General features: G+C 42.8%; 1 protein-coding gene across 1 annotated transcript in view; it reads left to right on the top strand.

Annotated features, from left to right (window-relative positions):
• The window catches only part of LOC126106786 (zinc finger protein 239-like), a 76,382-nt gene that overhangs the window by 5,991 nt on the left and 50,916 nt on the right, over nucleotides 1–19,475 (top strand). Inside the window, exon 2 of the mRNA XM_049913169.1 lies at nucleotides 1,163–1,225. Within this exon, the coding sequence (XP_049769126.1) occupies nucleotides 1,163–1,225 (63 nt within the window). The remainder of the gene's footprint in view (nucleotides 1–1,162; nucleotides 1,226–19,475) is intronic.

The following is a 19,475-nucleotide window of genomic DNA, read 5'->3' as shown; positions in this document are numbered from 1 at the left end:
CTGATATTTCGGCGGGAGCACACCCCGCCATTTTCCAGGCAAACTGCAACTGACAGACAATGTACAGGCAAATTTAAAACCTATCTCACGTTGTTTTGAGGTATAAGTGGATATATCCAACATGAAAATAAGAACACATTTCATGTCAGTGAAGTGCAGCATACTAAAATTTGACTTATGTGTAGAAAGAAATGAAGTAGAAAAAATCTGAGTGATAATAGAGATTTAATACTGTTTAATAGTAATAATTTAAAACGGTAGATTCTTTATGAACTTGACAGACAGACTTGTTAGAAAAATCATTGTTAACCGTGACCACTGAAGGTGCTGAAAAATAAAGTGAAACATGTTTGGTCTAAATAAGACTTCAATTACAATCAGCCAAAGACAGTATATAATTGATACTACTTGTAGAAATATCATGAGGAAAAGAGCAGTCTAACCACAATGTGCACAAGCAATCATTCTTCCTGTGCTCCATATGTGAATGGAACAGGAAGAATTGCTAATAACTGGTACACTTGAAAGTATCTTCTGCCATGTGTAGTACAGTGAAGATGTGTATGTAGATGAAGATTAAGAGAAAGTCTGCTATTTTAGACTATTCAGATGAATATTAGATCCTTTGTGGTTTCATAAGTTAAGTAATCGCCATTGAAGAACAGAAGATATTTGATGCTGTATTGTGAAGGGTTATATCCACTGAACTTGGTTTCCTGTAATGTTTTACAGATTTTTACTCTAGGTGTTGAGATAATAATTTAGAAAATGAGTAGCCAACAAGGTATTCCTTTCATTTTGACTTGAATTTGTGAAGGATTTGTATCTTCCTGTCTTATGAACTAAGGGCAACTTAAAAAAGATCTAAATTCTTTCAAACAGAAAATACTTCCAGTAAATTTGTAGTTGGTCCCCTATTCACTGTACCTATATATGTATAGAACAGTTAATGTTTCAAAGACTGTCTTAATTGTCAACTTCCACCAAACAGTAATACACTGGTTGAAGCTTCAGTCAAACAAAATAAAAAGCACTGCTTCAAGTACATCCTGGAATTCCACGTTACATAAATCTAAAACTTTTCACCTACTTTATTTATGGCACATGATTTTGCCTCAGATTGCTCTTGATAGTTTCTTCACTTATGGTGTTTCTTTTTCAGATGGCGGCACCAGAAAAACTTCAAAATTCTTCCTGTGATGCATCATCTGTCAAAAAAGAGCCAGTAAGTAATATAACCTGAGCAATTATGTTGTTTCAAGCAGTAAGTTGAAAATAAAACTGGCAAGAATGTTATAAAGAAAGTAAAAAGAATGAGTCTTATTATAACAGGTTATCATTCAGCACAATCACATAAATTGTTGATTGAGGCTGTCACCAGCCATCTTCGGATCGTTTGTTACCCAGACCAGTTTTTTCACCTGTGAGCTGTCTCCTGTAGAACTTGCCTTTTTTTTTTTTTTTTTTTTTTTTTTTCTTTTTTTTTTTTTTTTTGAGAATATAGTAAAAGTTCAATTGTTTTTTTATTGTTTTAACTCTAACAGTTATACTATGTGAATCTATCCTACTTGTTTGAGTTTGCTATGGCCTTAAAATCAGCACACAGATGTAAACCACTTGATCTCTTGTTGAGGATGACCAAATGGGTTGTCACGCCAATGTCTTTCCATCATTCCAGTTCCTGAGCAGCTTGCTCAGTTATTGCACGGGGGGCCGGCCTTGTGCAAAAAAAGTGTGGTTGCACGTTGTCTTTAACAGTAATGTGCTCTTCAAAATCTTTAGTCCTTCCTAAACCTGTTCCAAACAGTTCACTGTCCTTACTACACAAATCAGAAACATTAGTATGAGGCACTGAAACACCATTTGTAACACATTATCTTGTATGCAGAGGCTGAACAAATCAAACAACTCTAAACCAAATATGCTCACACTGTTCTTAGAACTGTGCACATCAAATGCAACACATTTTGTAATGTCATGAAAAGTGGCTGGCAAGCTGTGCATGCCAAGTACTGGTATGTTGTGTGTTTAATGTGGAGACAAAACAGAAATAGGCATCTGGAGCTGTGGACTACCGATCCTTTCATATGTCTCTTTACTGATAAAGGAAACAAATGCACCTGCCTCTAACTGAAATTTCTTTGGAGTCACTCTTAATTGGGCAGAAAGTTTGTTCTTCTGTCTGTGTACTGTAGCGAAAGATTTCTGCAGAGCAGAAACACAGCACCTTTGTTTGTGCCAGTACTAATGGCATTGCCAACAGATGTGCATTTCCTGGAAAGGTTTGCTGAAACCATGCGCTGGCCCCGTGCTGGCCCTGGCTGCCTTGTAAACAGACTTTATGAACATGACCATGCCTACGACACTGGAAACATTTCATGTCACAACAAGGACAAGCTTTTCTGTCATAGTTTGAAAAGCAGTGAGAACAAGACTTTGTCACTGTATTTTGCAGTACACCTCACATCCCAAAAGACTAAAAGTGTTTGTCTTTGCATTTACTCTTAATCTGAGCCCTGTTTTTATCCACTTAACATTAGCAGGAACTCTAGACTGTCTCATGAACTGTCAACAGAAATAGACAAAGCCCCAGTCAACTTTAGTAGTATCCACAATACTTTGAGATTCTGCAGTAGACAAAACTGACAACTGTAGAATGTCAGCAGAAATGCATGTATCTCACTCCTTTTGTGTGATTGCATCAAGTAACATAATACACTATAGCTGAGTTCACGAGAACTTTTAAGCCTCTAATATCTTGTTAATCCCTTGGATTTTTCAGTCCTCTGTTTTAAAGACTGTGCAGGCTGCTTCTTGAGCCAGAAAAATTTAAACATCGCTGCAGCACAATGAACGTGAGTTTCAAAATGTTCACCTGGCAAGCAACCGAGCAAGTCCGTCGTAACTAGCATCTTCTGGATGAGCATCTGGCCACAGTTTGAAAAACAGTCTGTACATATTGGATCCGACCATTGAGAGGAAAAAAGAACCAGGCACCATACATGTAATGTTATAAGCGGTGAAGTGGGATTCCGTCATTACATGATATTCTGACCAACTATCTTCAATACTATTGCACTGGTGAAACGTGGGTATAGCAGCTGGCCTGTGATGCTGCTCGTTATGGAAGCAACGTAGTCATGTGTCAGTGCTGAGTTCAGTCTTCTTTGCCCGAAACTGAACATCTTCATTGAGAGACATGTCATATCCTGTGGCAGTTCAGACACAATTATCACTTTTGAAGATACATGGAAGTAACAGAATATACAAGGAATATTTGTACTCATCTGGGCCCACTGTATCATGTATGTCAGACGAACATAATATATAATGTTACGTGACAAAGATGTTGCTGTGTTTGATTATATTGTTTGTGACTACAGGTCTATTTCAGCGTGATTGCCATCTTCAGGTTGTCTTGCATAATTTGGTACAATATTTCAAATTTTTAAATAGATAATTTAAGATATTATAGAATTATGGTTTGCCTCATACATCAGGTGGTCTTGATATCCATATTACATTGATGTCTCAGTTGCTGTCACACTATTGTATTAGTTTGTTCTTTTGATGTTGTTGGAGCTATAGCAGATGTTAAACTTTTGCTAGAGCAGTAATAACTGCGTAGATGTCAAATTATGTAAGTTCATTTCATAATGACACTTCATTACAGCTGCGTTGACAGTTGAATCAGCAATGTTATATAGTTGCAGGCTGTTTGCTTCTATGGTATTCTGTGGGTCATATCTTTGTTCTTACCAGATATATTATATTGCTTATATGATCTGTTTTTATGTGGTTCTACACTGATATGTAATTTAATCCTATTGCTCTTTTTTTTTAATTGGTGATACCAGATAGTAATGTGGTGCACAAGGATTGTGACAATTTGCCAACTCTGTTTCCTTAAACATATGCTTTCCAGTGGTTATTTTTAATTCCCTGGTAACAAGTTCTCGGTTAAGTTATTATACTCATTTTGTGTTTGGAAGTTTAATTTAAGTAAAATTTTGTGTGTAATGTCTGTAATTCAAATTAAACTGTTAATTTAGGATTTCTTGAGTGTACTTTTGCGTGTATGAATCTACGAGTATTTAGAATGTCCGCAGCTTGTGGTCTTGCAGTTTGATCTGTATACAATGTATCACATACTTTTCATTGCATTTTATGTGTGCTTGGATTTGAATATATGGTTGCCTTTGTTTGTCTGGAGTGTAGAAGTGTTTGAAGATTGTGTTGTGCCTGGTATTCATATTTTATGTTAGTGTGATTTAGTAATGCATTAATTATGTGAGACGAAGATGATGATGATGATGATGATGATGATGATGTTTGGTCTGTACAGCGCTCAAGTGTGCGGTCATCAGCACCCATACAAAGTTCCAATTTTCGCACACACACACACACAAATTCTTAGTGCGCTCGAAATTGGATTATGGAAGCATAGTCTACTCCTCTGCTCGGCCGTCTATTCTTCGGCGTCTCGATTCTATCCACCACCGTGGATTACGTTTAGTGTCTGGAGCTTTTTACACTAGCCCTGTGGAAAGCCTTTATGCTGAGACTGCTGAACCTCCGCTGTCCAGTCGGCGAGCAGTCCTCCTGAGTCGTTATGCTAGCCATCTGTCTTCCATGCCAGCTAATCCAGCCCACGACCTTTTTTTCGACGCCTCCTTTGATGTAGGGTATGCAGGCCGCTCCTCCTCCCTACTACCCCCGGGAGTCCGCTTCCGTCAACTGCTCCATTCTCTTTCCTTCCGCTTTCCTAAAACCTTCTTGACAACTTGGGGTACAGCACCGCCTTGGCTCCGTCCCCGGATCTGCCTGCTCCGTGACCTTTGTCAATTTCCCAAGGATGGTACCCCTACACTTGTTTATCATCGGGCATTTGCTGCTGTATGTGCACAAATGACGGACGCCACATTTATTTACACCGACGGCTCGAAAACATCGTTAGGTGTAGGGAGTGCCTATATTGTTGGCGACACCCCAAATCGCTTTCGGCTTCCCGACCAATGTTCGGTTTATACTGCGGAGCTTTACGCTGTTCTCCAGGCTATCCACTTCATCCGCCGCAATCAGCGGATACAGTACGTTATCTGCTCAGATTCTCTCAGCTCTCTCCTCAGTCTCCAAGCTCTTTACCCTGTGCACCCTCTGGTCCACCGGATTCAGGACTGTCTGCGCTTGCTCCACCTGGGGGGCGTCTCGGTGGCGTTCCTCTGGCTCCCGGGACACGCTGGTATCTGTGGGAATGAGGCGGCCGATATAGCGGCCAAGGCTGCAGTCTCTCTTCCTCGGCCAGCTATTCAGTCGCTTCCCTTCACCGATATACGGAGCGGTTTATGTCGCCAAGTTGCTCATTTATGGCATGCGCTTTGGTCGGCACTTCCCCGTAATAAATTGCGGGAAGTGAAAGCCCTTCCTTGCGCTTGGACCTCTTCCTCCCGAACGCGTCGTCGGGAGGAGGTAATTTTAGCTAGACTCCGGATAGGGCACTGTCGTTTTAGCCATCGACATCTTTTAAGCGGCGATCCTCCCCCACTCTGTCCCCACTGCTCTCAGCTGTGGACGGTACGACACCTTTTAATTGAATGCCCCGATTTTAATCCGTTACGCTCCCGTCTACAGCTATCGCCCGATTTATCGTCGATTTTAGCAGATGACACGCGCTCAGCCGACCGCGTTCTCCAGTTTATTAGTGACAGTGAAATGACGTCAGTCATTTGAAGCTTTTTTTTGGGGACAACCACCCCCTTTCTGTAGCAGATTTTTAAGCATTCTTCTATTTTTAGTTTCTCCAATTTTCTGACTTTGTTCCCATTGCTGCTGGTTTTCAATTTCGGTTTTTTACTGTCTTAAGTCACGGGCTGGGCGCTAATGACCATAGAAGTTTTGCGCCCTAAAACCACAAACCAAAAAAAAAAAAAAACAAATTCTTGTTTATTTGGTAATTTTCTTTCCTTACATATAGTAGATTGTATAGGCTTAGTGTATCATATAGGTATGTGACCTCTGTCCCACACCTCACGCTCCAGCCATTGCCTATCCTGGCAACTGGCTACCCTGTGGTGGGCAACATATCGTTCCACTGCTTCAGCTTGTGACTCTGGCTACAAAAATTTTTACTCCTGGGAAAGTGCTGTAGTCATCTTTCAAAATACACTAATGAGCCAGAACATTGAGACAGCTTGTTTGTCCGTATTTGAAATGAAATGAATCGCTGTTTCTGCATAACAGTGATCTGATACTTTGTTGGTAAGTTTGTGGAGGTATGTGGCATTAGATGTCTGTGCACAGGTTATGTAATTTGTTTAAATAATGAGCCACTGATTTGTGTATGGCACCTGATAGAGACCCAGATGGGTTCCATAGGATTTAAATCGGACAAATTTGGTCACCAAGACATCAAAGTGAGTTAACTATAATTCTTCTCAAATCACTGTAACACAGTTCTGGCACAGAGACATGCACAATAATGCTGCTAAGATGACATCGCCTTCGGGGAAGACATCAAGTGTGAAGAGATGTAGGTGGTTTGCAGCTGTCACCAAGTCTTCCATTACTGGCACAGGTCCCATGCAAGTGCAGGAGAATGTCTCCTGCAGCATAATACTGCTCCCACTAACCTGTGTCTGCGCTGCGCTGCGTGTTTTGAGCCGCCGTTCATCTCGGTGACAGCATTTGCGGAGACAGCCATCAGTCTAGCATAACAAAAATATGATTCACACAGAGCCGACACGTTTCCATTTATCACTGGTCAAGTCCCAAAGGTCTCGTGCGCACTGCAGTTGTAACTGACGATGTTGTTGCATCAACATGGGAACACTTAGGGGTGGTCTGCTGCAGAGTTCCATGTTCTACAATGTACAATGAATGGTGTGTCCCAAAACACTTTTGCATGTACCAGTATTGTGCTCTTTCGACAGGGATGCCACAGATCACCATCTGTCCTACTTTACAGAGCAGACAAGCCTTTCAAACCCCACGTTCTGTGAAGAGTCGTAGACATCCAACCATTTAGCGCATAGTGGTAGTTTCATTGTCCTTCTACCTCTTCCCATAAATGCTCAGAAGTAGAGATGGGCAAACTGAAACACGTAACTGTTTCGAAACAAATGAAACAGTACAATGTAATGTTTCGATACGCTGTTTCGAAACAGTGAAACAGTTTGTGTTTTGTTATCTAATAAATCTACACATTTTATCATCTTGAATGTCTACTGTATAAGTATGGACATACTTATACAGTATATAAACACAAATGAGGTGCGCGAGCGCTAATCATATCGCAGAAAGTATGAAACTATCACTTAGGTGTCTTGGAAGTTTCGTATTTCCTGCAGCAAATGCGCTGCTTTCGTGTCGTGTGACTTTCATACTTTTCAATTTTGTCTTTCAAGGCGTTTCTAACCGTTACTATAAATTCACCATGCTTGCCAGCCCTTCCCGTTCACCATTACACCATCAGTGATATGTCAAACAGATTGCTTGCAATTATACCTACATCAAATTTATGTATATGTCTAATAACTGTCACTCTATGCCTTTTTTTATTCGAAATGTTGTAGGCTTACTTGCGTTTCGTAATATGATTACTGTACATGAACAGAGAAGCGTATGTTATAAAAAAAGTGTAATTTAACTGAATTATTTTCACTTATTTATTATTTTGAATGTGAATAGTATGTGTTGTTTTGTTGTTTGGTTAGTGTTTATAAAGCAGATGTTACGCCATTTCGGAATAGGACAGTCAGCTAGAAACGAAGCTTTATTTTCGGATATCTTAAGTTTCATGCTGTTGCTTGTCAAAAAGATTTCGACACTCTTGAAAGTGTTTCACGAAGTGGTATGTTGTGTTTCAGTACCTACGCCGAGCCCGAATCTCGCCCGACACAGAGCGGAATGAAACATCACTGTTTCGATACAATTAGTCCGTTCCAAGTACAGGTGGACTGAAACAGCCTTATTTTGAAACAACGTTACAGTTTCTGTGTCTGGCTCGAGATCGAATCTGGTCCAGTTATCCGAGACAGGGGCGGAATGAAACACCACTGTTTCGAAACAGTGAACCACAGCCGTTCCGAAACACTGAAACAGTTCCACGTATCGATACACTGTATCGAAACATAGAAACAGTGGCCAAGTCTACTCAGAAGCGCCTGAACATTCACCATTTTCGAGATACTCTCTCACAGGCTCTGTGTAATAATAATCTGCTCTTTGTCAAAGTTGGTTATCTCAATGTAATTTCCCCATTTGCAGCTCATACGTACTTTTGTTACCGCTGACATGCTCACCATGCGGCAAGCAGTGCAATGGTGGGCAGTGATCCTAATGTTTTGATTTATCAGTGTAGTATTTGTCGAGTACATTGCCCTGCCGAAAGTCGTGCGCAAATTGGTGCTGAATGTTCTGCATGCCCCACTAAGCCCGTGCTATAGGCAGATTCCACTGAATTACACTGTCGACTGGAGTCTCGTGGTATACACAATCCTTGCCACTGCATATCTTTGCATGATCCACCTTATTATATGCACATCACTATAACACTGCTTGAGGTGAAAGATTCTTCCAGGAATCAAAAAGCAAACTATGAAATAAGTCAGCTGAAGCTATTGACACTGCATGTTGGCTTTGTCCTATTACATAAAGATGATGGGGCACATGATGTCATATGTGCACAAACATAAAAAGAAGAGAACACTGATACTATTTTGTGTATGTCTGTTAGTTTTTGGAATGTATGTTCTGGTGACAGACTGGTCTATAGTGTAGCCTGAGCTCGAGGTTAGGTTCAAAAGTAACATTGTGGCTGTCTTTTGGCAAAGTGGTACCAAACCCTCCACTGTAACGTTTCTCCTTGGACTGCTAGCTTGGTGGAAGGTGGAGAAGACCTTTATATATAGTTTCAGAAAACTGGAAGCAGCTGGCAAGCTGATGCCAGTAGGTGCATTCAGAGGACTGCAAGATAAAGAAGACGGATTGAGTTCAGATCAGGAACAAACATTCCTCTAACCACAAAGATTGCCTCAGTCCAAAGTGAGTGAATGGAAGGCACACAGTCCACTAGTTCCTTCTGTGAATGCCCACTCATCAGCTTTTGTATTCTCTCCCTGCAGACTGCGTACGATCAGAGTCCTGATATTCAGCTGGCAGCTGCCCTGCAAGATCCCACGTAAATCAGCTACTGATAACTACTCATACTACAGAAGAGGGGTGTGTGTGTGTGTGTGTGTGTGTGTGTGTGTGTGTGTGTGTGTGTGTGTGTGTACTGCTGACAAAGGCCTTAATGGCCGAAAGCTGTTGTGCCTATCCAGCATCTCCGCTGTATGGTGAGTAGCAACTTTCCTTCTCTGGTACTGTTACATCCCATCCTGGATTTTACATTGTTTGATTACTATGTACATAAATGATCTCATGGACAGAGTGGGCAGCAATCTGCAGTTGTTTGTTAATGATGCTGTGGTGTACGAGAATGTGGTGTCACTTAGTGACTGTAGGTTGGTACAGGAGGATGTGGAAAACATTTCTAGTTGGTGTGATGAATAGCTGCTAGCTCTAAATGTAGAAAAATGTAAGTTAATGCTGATGGGTAGGAAAAACAACATGTAATGTTCGGGTACAGAATTAGTAGTGTTCTGATTGACACAGTCACACTGTCAGAGCGATATGAAATGGAACGAGAATTTGAGGAATTTGATCGGGAAGGCGAATGGTCAACTTTGGTTAATGGGAGAATTTTGGGAAAGTGTAGTTCACCTGTAAAGGAGACCATGTATAGGACATCAGTGTGACATATTCTTGAGTACTGCTCAAGTGTTTGGGATCTGTACCAGGTTGATTAAAGGTAGACATCGAAGCAGTTCAGAGGCAAGCTGCTAGATTTGTTACTGGTTGGTTCAAACAACAGGCAAGTGTTCTGTAGCTGCTTCAGGAACTCAAATTGGAATCCTCAGACGGAAAGCAAATCTCTTTTAGAGGAACACTATTGAGAAAATTTAGAGAACTGACGTTTGACACTGACAGCAGAACACTTCTACTGCTGACAACATACATTTCACACAAGGACCACAGTGGTAAGATACGAGAAATTTGGGCTTATATGGAGGTGTATAGACAACTGTTTTCCCATTGCTCTGTTTGCAAGTGGAACAGAGAGAGAAATAACTAGTGGTGATGCAGGGTACCCTCCCATCTCCATTATATGGTGAGTAGCAACTTTACTTCTCATAATATTGTTAAATTCCATCCTAGATTTTCCAATGTGTGATAGAAACTACAATATTATCTTCCTCAGCAAAGCAGTTTTGGAAAAAAGACATTTAGCATTTCGTCCTTTTCCCTGTCATCCTCTGTTTTGATGCAATTATGGTCAGACGTTTTCCATCCATTTACTGATTTAACACAAGACCAAAACTTCTTAGATTTTCTGTCAAGCCAGTAGACACAGTTTTACTTTGGAATTCATTGAACGCTTCATGTGTGGCTCTCATTATTCTAATGTTGGCTTTCTCTAGTTTTTGTAGGCTTTGGCTACATTTAGATTTGAGGTGAAGCTCTCTTTGCTTTCTTAATAGCTTTCTAACATGACTGTCAAGCCACGGTATGTCTTTTCCATCCTTCACAACATTGCTCGGCACATAGTGGTACCTGTCTAAATCGTATTGTACAACACTCTTGAACTTGGTTGTATATACTTGACAAGGTTAGTACTGGAGACAAAATTTCAATTCTGGCTACTCAGTTAATCTGAAGTCTGTCTCTTGTCGCTCATGTTAACACTTTGCTGTCCACACGTCTTTTACAGATATATTCGCCTGGCGCCGGCAGCACTAATGCGGCTTGTCGCCGGATGTTCTTGACCTTATCAGGAGATTATAAACTGTTAAGTTTTACTAATCTCATCGTTAGTTCTCATAAGTTCTCAACCCTCTCCCCCCCACTATCATGAAATGTCGAAGATATACATACATAAATCAATACAAAATTTGTTTGTTTCATATATTTGTTTATTTGCATTGTTTTTGGTACTTAACTTTCTCTTTCATGTGATATGCAGCAAAACAGTCTCCAAGATGTAACAGAACTCCACAAGACTTACACATTAAGTTGGCTGTTGTTCTTTTTTGTTTTTGGAACATACATGACAGTTTCTCCGTTTTCGTTTATTCATTTCGGGAATAACTATTAGTTGGTGTTGGTTTATGTGACCGAAAAGTCTGTCAACCGAATCATAATGAGACATAAGCGATGTACTGGCAATCTCCAAGTTTTGCTCAGAAGCAGGTACATGGTCTTTTATCCATGAATCTGACACTTTCAATAAAAAATCGTGAAATTGGAGACTCTAGTGTTCTGTATTGAAATATTGACAATATACAGAATGCATTAAATAATGCGCAATGATAGAGGTACATGTAAATCTTTTTTGACCATTTTATAGTTTTTCTGTATATATGGTAATAACTCAAATATTGGTCTGCCTGATCCAATCCGTTCATGTATTTGTTGTAGCCTAATACACTTTCAGGGTTTTTTTATTGTGTAATTGGTTTTTCTACATTTTCTGTGAGTGCCAGCCAAAGTGGCATTATATATTGTAGAGATCATTCGTATCATTTTAGTTTTCGAAGCTGTCCATACCTGTGCGAATACTTCACCTTTCCGTTGATGACAAGAATCAAACACATTGACACTTGCACTGTTTAATTTTTCCGGAAATCCTCTATTTTGCCGTATCGTTCCACAAACTCGAATTTTATTTTCAAGTAACTTCTTACAAGTTCTGCACTGTTATAATAATTATCCATTTAGTGGTGATGCCACTTGCATAAGAAGGTGTCAATTGTTCCATCACTGTTTTTGCTAAAGGCTGTCCAGCAGCAGAATATATCTTGAATGAGGAAATGTATTCTATACTCAAATCTCACAGCATCCGAAAGAGTATACCATATTTCGTAATTTTTGACGGATTTTAAACTTTAAAATTTAACTGTTCACGCCATGGTATCATTCGTTCATCAATTGAAATTATGGAAATGGGATCGGTAATCAGGATATAGAAAACTTAATTCCCATATATGTCATAGCTCGTATATATTAAAACTTGACACTGTGTCTGTACAGAATGAAGTATAACAAAGAACCGACTAAAGTAAAGTTAAGATGGAGGCTCGACAGAGCACTTAGAGTTCACAGATATTAAGTTTCGTGGTCGATACAAACTGTCGACGCCACACAGCCCCAACCCCCCACCCCCCATAGTACAGAGTACTACAGATGTCCAAGGGTGAGGGCGTACGGGCGTCGACATCAGTGGAAATCATGCGCATAGGCAGGTGCACCACAGCTACTTCCATCTCGAATGAGGTGGGTTGTGCAGGCGGAGCAGCGAGAGGCAGGTCCACTTTGTACTCGGTCAGCCACCGTGGCCAGATGACAGTGGCCGCCCCGGGAGTAAGCGGGTGGGGCAGTCGATGGCGTGGCCCTTAAGTGGATCAAGCCGTCTGTAGAAATGAAAGCACATAGAGATGCTCGGTCACACTCGCACGGGAGTGTGAGGTTGTGTGCAATGTTGATGTGTAAGTGACTGTCCGATGGCGGTATCTTGGTAACTGTCAAAAGAATGAGCACTCGGTTACCGAACATAACTATAGAAATGTTGTCCACTCAGTGCGGCACCATGCTGCTGGACAAACTGATAGTAGGTGTGTGTGTCTCCGACGTTGAAGGAGAGGGCATGAAACCTGCACAGGTTGAAGCAGGGGGCAAGGTCAGGAAACGAGTGAATGGTAGCGTAAAGTCTTCGGCGGTAGAGGTGTGCAGTGAGGTTGATGGGAGCACGTCTTCGTTCTCGATCAAGGATGGATCGTCTGCAGAGTCAGACTGCGGTGGTGTGAGACCATCAGGGTTGACGAAAGCCAGTTTCAGGCGATGCAGAGAAACTGTCTGTGTACGGTCTTTAATCATGATATCAAAAGTTGTGTCCACCTGCCCCAGGACCTTGTAGGGGCCAAGATAATGAGGTTGAAGAGGCTGCCTAACTACATCGTCATGCAGTGTGGCGTGGGAGCAGTCGGAGAGTGCAGTGAGAACATAAGTCTCGGGCGGTGACTGACTGATGCGTGGGTGCAAACGCGTTTGTTGAAAATGCGTGCGCATCTGGCTAATGAAATCTGGTGAGGGGGAGAAGATCCTCGCTAACCTGGTGAAGAATGAGTTCCCCTGGTAGGACCAGATTCTCACTGAAAACAAATTGGGATGTAGTCCCCTGTAGGTCAGTTTACAGGTCGAGTGTAGACCAAGTAGCACCCACGGGAGAGCTTTCAACCAGAGACAATCATGGCATCTAAGGGCCGTCTTGAGAGTGCCGTGCCATCTCTCCACCGACCCATTGCTTTGTGGGTCATAGGCGGTAGTGCGTATTTTTTTTAATACCGCAGATATTGCAGAGGATGGTGGAAAGGGAGAATTCGAACTGTCTGCCCTGATCGGTTGTGATAGTGGTCAGGCACCTGAAACGAGTGATCCACGAGCCAATGAGAGCCTTGGCTACCGTCTCAGCAGTAATGTTAGGGAGAGGGACAGCCTTGACCCAGGGAGACAAACAGTTGATAGTTGATAAGATATATCTATAGCCCTCTGAAGGAGGAAGAGGCCTCATCAGGTCAATATGTATATGACGGAATCATCCTGCGGGAATGTCGAACTTGCCCAGAGGTGGGGAGGTGTGGCGGCTGAACTTGTTTGTGCTGGCAAGCAATGCAGCTTCCAAACAAAACGTTCTGACACGAGACGTGTGGTGGCTCAAACGCCCGGGTGGGCTAGGTTATGCAGGGTGTCAAAAACCTGTCGGTGCAACCCGGGTGGGAGCAAAGGGCGTAGGGTGCTGGTCGAAGAATCACATCACAACTCGTCGGAAACGCCAGGAAATTTAGCTTCTGTGAAAACAAGTGATGTTTGTGGGTCTCGTAGGAGAGCCTTAGAATCTTCGTCAGAAGCTTGGAGGGAGGCCAGATTGGAAAGATCAACGATGCGGGAAACAGCACTGATCCACGAGAAGAAATCCGCAGCAACGTTATCTGCTCCCTTGATGTAATGGACGTCCATTGTGAATTAACAGGTCAAAGTGGCCGTAACATCGAGGGGGTGGGTCCTCAGTTGAGTTGCACAATGCTCCTGCCAAAATGTTTGTGATCGGTCTGGACGAAAAACGAACGTCCCTCGACTTTGCCTTGTAAACAGCAAGGAACACTCTATCGAATACAGAATATTTTCTCTGAGCCGTAGATAGTTTCTTGGAGAAGAAATGAAGGGGAGAAAGTGTGTTGCAACATTTCCCCCACCGTGATGTCGCTGGCGTCCGTAGTGATGAATAACTTGGCCAAGGGGTCGGGGTGGATGAGTGTCACAGCGTGAGCTAAAGAAGTCTTCAGAACCTTGAAGGCCTCTATCATTGGAGCAGTCCAAGAGAGGGGTTTGATACGGGAAGTTCGTTTGTCTGATAACGCGTCCATCAGGGGTGCCTGAACAGTGGCGGTGGAAGCCAGATGGCAGTGATAATAATTGTTGGTGCCGAGGAAACAGCATAGCTCTTTGTAAGTAGCCGGGGGCAGCAGAGATGTGATAGACTGCGCACGAGTTTTTGGAGGCTGTATTCCATCAGCGGAGACGGTGTAACCTAGGAAGGAGACTGACGCCTGGCGCAACTGAAACTTGTCTTTTGAGTTCAAGGTCTGGAGGACTGTAGAAAGATAATTTTCATGTTCCTCCACTGAGATGCTGAAAACGAGAATGTCGTCCAGATAAGCAAAGCGAAACTTGAACTGTTGCAAGATAGTCAATGAAACATTGCCACGTTTGCGCCACTTCCAGTAAATGCCGAACAGCATGAGGTGGTATTGGAATAAACCGATTGGCATGATAAGAGCTGTCTTAGGAATGTCTTCCGGCGCCATGGGAATCTGGTGGTAGGCACGTTTACAGTCAATAACACTGAAAATTGTGGCGCCAATAACATATGAGTGAAGCCATTGATGTTTGGCACTGGTAATTGTCCATGACAGTATGAGCGTTTAAGTGTCTGTAATCGCCGCACATTCGAAAGGATCTGTCGTGTTTGGGAACGAGGTGGATTAGTGAAGAACAGTTGTTGTGTGAAGGTGAGAGTTCGAGCTAGGCTCAGCCGAGCAATCTTGTTTAGGTGGCGGCGCCGTGGACTCCAGTTGCAGAAGCGAGCCGTGACGAGCTTGCTGTAAGTGGATGCGATGCGTTGTTTTAGCTTCTTGTTGTCCTGGCAGAAATGCGTCGCCGAGTCTTATTCTGACAGTAGGTCAGTAACGCAGATAACAATGTTGCCCGTGAGGGTGGAGCATTCGCGTATGATGTCGTATGTTGTGGTGGAAACAGAACGTTGGACATAGGTGCGTGTGCACGGTATGTGAGTGTTCGTAGGATGCTGGAGCAATGAACCCTGTATGATGTTCGGAGATAGTTCGTAATGAGAGAAAAAATCCATACTGAGGATCGGTTCATCAATGTCGGCAATGTAGAATGTCCACGGAAAATGTAGCGAAGGAGATGGGGTCACTGTAACCTTTACTGTGCCTGAGGTAGGTAACATGGACATGTTGACAGCTCGTAGAAGTGACTTCGTCTGTGAAGAAGTGGGTGGAGCCATCGAAGTAGGTATGATCGACACTTCAGCACCAGCATCAACCAGAAAAGCTAGACCTGACGCAATGTCGATCACATAGAGACGACCACTTGGCCGGGCGGTCGAGTGAACAGAGTGTAATGTAAGAGGGCGCCTGTTAGGTTCCCTGCAGGACTCGGCGTCTCTTAGTTCCTGCGGTTGGCATTTGGGTGTTGGCATGGCAACCTGCACTTCTTGGTGTCGTCGCTGAACACTTTGTGCTACCAGCAGAAAGGGTGAGGAGGTGGTGGAGACTACGATAGCGGGTGGCAGCTTGTCCTCGTTTATTTGTTCCAGTAAATAAACCAATACGTAAGGGGTGTGGGCGATCCTGGAGTGCTCGGACAGTGCAGAGAGTGAGCTGACACTGCCAGGAGAAGTAGACAAGGTAACGGCGTGGCGAGCCCTACCTCTGCCGGCCGAAGGTCGGTATGCAGGGGCGGCTGCGCCGACAAATGGTGTAGAATGAAGTGGCTGATGTTGTCGCAGCAATGAATACAGCTGGTCAGTGATGTGTAGGTGGGAGCCGATGGACTCGAACGAGTGTCTGTAGATCGGTATGTAGTTTGGCAGACCACACAGCCCATAGTGTGGCGTCAGGCACAGTATGCTTGTTGACGAGCGATCGAAGGCGGCACCAGAGTTGTGAGGGAGTGCGTTCCCCCAGGTGCTCTTTGTAGAGAATCGTGATTATTAACTCTTGTGGTGAGCAGGCAAGTCATTCCATTATAGTCTTCTTTGCAAAATCGTATTTTGATGCAGGCGGCGGCGAAAGGAGCAGGTCACAAATCAAATCAGAGTGGTCGTGGAGGTGTGTGACGAGGCAGAGAAACTTTGAGTTGTCGTCAGACACACGATGTAACTCGAACAGATGCTCGATGAGTGTGAACCACAATGCCAGGTTGTCTTCGTATAAGGGCAGTAGGTTCGGCATGCTGCCAGGAGGGGGTGACGACGGTGGCTTCGATGTCTCCTAGGGTAGCGGCTGAACTGAGGTTAAATCAGAGGCCGGCACGGTAGGCCCGGTTTTAAACCAGGTGAGCGAATCCGTAGTAGTGTGGAAACTTTCTGATGCATAACATGCCTGCAGTGCATGTGGCGGGCCACTGAAGTGAGGTGAGGGGTTCATGTTACGCAAAACACTGAAATGTGCATGTAAATTAGACACAACTGGAACACCACATGCGCGGAACGGATCCAGCGCGGTTTGTAATAATGGCGGCATTGCACACGGCCCAACAGTAATTGATGTAGTATACTGGCGGGTGGCTAAACACATATTCAAATGGAGATCACTTTGTTCTTGAAACACTTGATTTGAAGAGAGACAATTCGAAATATTGTTCAGTTCACATTTCACTGTCGGATGGGCATAATCCGGTGACGCGAAGCCTGAGTCCATTGTTCGCTCTAACAGTGTAGTTGTTGATCGTTGAAAACTAATGAGGTTAGCACATGGCGTTGGCTTAGAACGTGACTCACTGTGCATAAATGATGAGTACACCATTGGCGAAGAAACAACAAAACTCGGTGAGTGGAGTTGTGCTTCCACATCTTCGAACCAGGCATTGTTTGTCATGGTCAGTGCGTAGTGCATATAATCTGCTGCATAAATACCGGCGCGGAAGACGCAAAACACGAACGAACTGTGGGGTCACCACTGCGGAAACGGGATTGGTAATCGGGATATAGAAAGCTTAATTCCCATATATGTCATAGCTCATAGACATTTACACTTGACTCTATGTCCATACAGAATGAAATATAACAAAGAACTGACTAAAGTTAAGATGGAGGCTGGACAGAGCACTTAGAGTTCACAAATATTAAGGGATATGAACTATCGAAGCCACAAGATGTTTTGACTTAGATTAAAAGTTTCTTTAAACTTTTTGGAAAAATAATCAATTACGAATTGCACTTTGTAAAGCCGATCAGCATTATCCAGTTTATTGTCGGAAAAATGTAAAAACGGTAATATTTGTTTGAATCAGTTGTGGGACATCGTTTTGCGAAATATCAGTGTGTCTATCAACGGATTTGTTGATCAATAATCATCGGCCCTTGCTTTTTTTACAATTCCAATAAGAATATCAAGGTGAAACCATTTTCTAAGTTCGGATCCTGTAAGGTCGACAAATTTGGTATTATTTTTATCTAGTTTCCTTCTATTGCAATTTTGTCTGTAGTAATGGTTGGTTTTGTTGCTAAATCTGTACTAACCTGGCTAGATATTATCATATTTTCTGTACGGCTGTAACTGTACCTCCACCAGCAATGTTCAGCCTGTCTTTGTGGTATACATTACAGTCAGTGTTTTCTATTTCATTGCTATTGATGTCTGGTTTAGGCCAGGTTTCTGTACCTAGTATTTTGTGGAAATTGTTACCATTTAGAAATGAGACTAGTTCTAGGACCTTTCCATTGACGCTCCTGCAATTAACTAATATTATATTAACGTTTTCTTTCTCCAGTCTGCCACGAAGATTGCGACTCTTTAACTGTGCAAGGCCGTGCTCAAGAGTAATGCCTCTTAAGTTTTTTACTCTGTTCTCAATATCACTTGAAGTATTAAGTGTTTTGCACATCACTCAATTGATTTCCTACTTCACTGACCCCCCCCCCCCCCCCCCCCCCCATGAACCATGGACCTTGCCGTTGGTGGGGAGGCTTGCGTGCCTCAGCGATACAGATAGCCATACCGTAGGTACAACCACAACGGAGGGGTATCTGTTGAGAGGCCAGACAAACGTGTGGTTCCTGAAGAGGGGCAGCAGCCTTTTCAGTAGTTGCAAGGGCAACAGTCTGGATGATTGACTGATCTGGCCTTGTAACAATAACCAAAACGGCTTTCCTGTGCTGGTACTGCGAACGGCTGAAAGCAAGGGGAAACTACGGCCGTAATTTTTCCCGAGGGCATGCAGCTTTACTGTATGATTAAATGATGATGGCATCCTCTTGGGTAAAATATTCCAGAGGTAAAATAGTCCCCCATTCGGATCTCCGGGCGGGGACAGCTCAAGAGGATGTCGTTATCAGGAGAAAGAAAACTGGCGTTCTACGGATCGGAGCGTGGAATGTCAGATCCCTTAATCGGGCAGGTAGGTTAGAAAATTTAAAAAGGGAAATGGATAGGTTAAAGTTAGATATAGTGGGAATTAGTGAAGTTCGGTGGCAGGAGGAACAAGACTTCTGGTCAGGTGACTACAGGGTTATAAACACAAAGTCAAATAGGGGTAATGCAGGAGTAGGTTTAATAATGAATAGGAAAATAGGAATGCGGGTAAGCTACTACAAACAGCATAGTGAATGCATTATTGTGGCCAAGATAGATACGAAGCCCACACCTACTACAGTAGTACAAGTTTATATGCCCACTAGCTCTGCAGATGACGAAGAAATTGAAGAAATGTATGATGAAATAAAAGAAATTATTCAGATAGTGAAGGGAGACGAAAATTTAATAGTCATGGGTGACTGGAATTCGAGTGCAGGAAAAGGGAGAGAAGGAAACGTAGTAGGTGAATATGGATTGGGCCTAAGAAATGAAAGAGGAAGCCACCTGGTAGAATTTTGCACAGAGCACAACTTAATCATAGCTAACACTTGGTTTAAGAATCATGATAGAAGGTTGTATACATGGAAGAACCCTGGAGATATGAAAAGGTATCAGATAGATTATATAATGGTAAGACAGAGATTTAGGAACCAGGTTTTAAATTGTAAGAAATTTCCAGGGGCAGATGTGGACTCTGACCACAATCTATTGGTTATGACC

The sequence above is a fragment of the Schistocerca cancellata genome, chromosome 10 (genome assembly GCF_023864275.1).
Source record: "Schistocerca cancellata isolate TAMUIC-IGC-003103 chromosome 10, iqSchCanc2.1, whole genome shotgun sequence".
Classification (NCBI taxonomy): Eukaryota; Metazoa; Arthropoda; class Insecta; order Orthoptera; family Acrididae; genus Schistocerca; species Schistocerca cancellata.
This window is presented reverse-complemented; position numbering and strand designations above follow the sequence as displayed.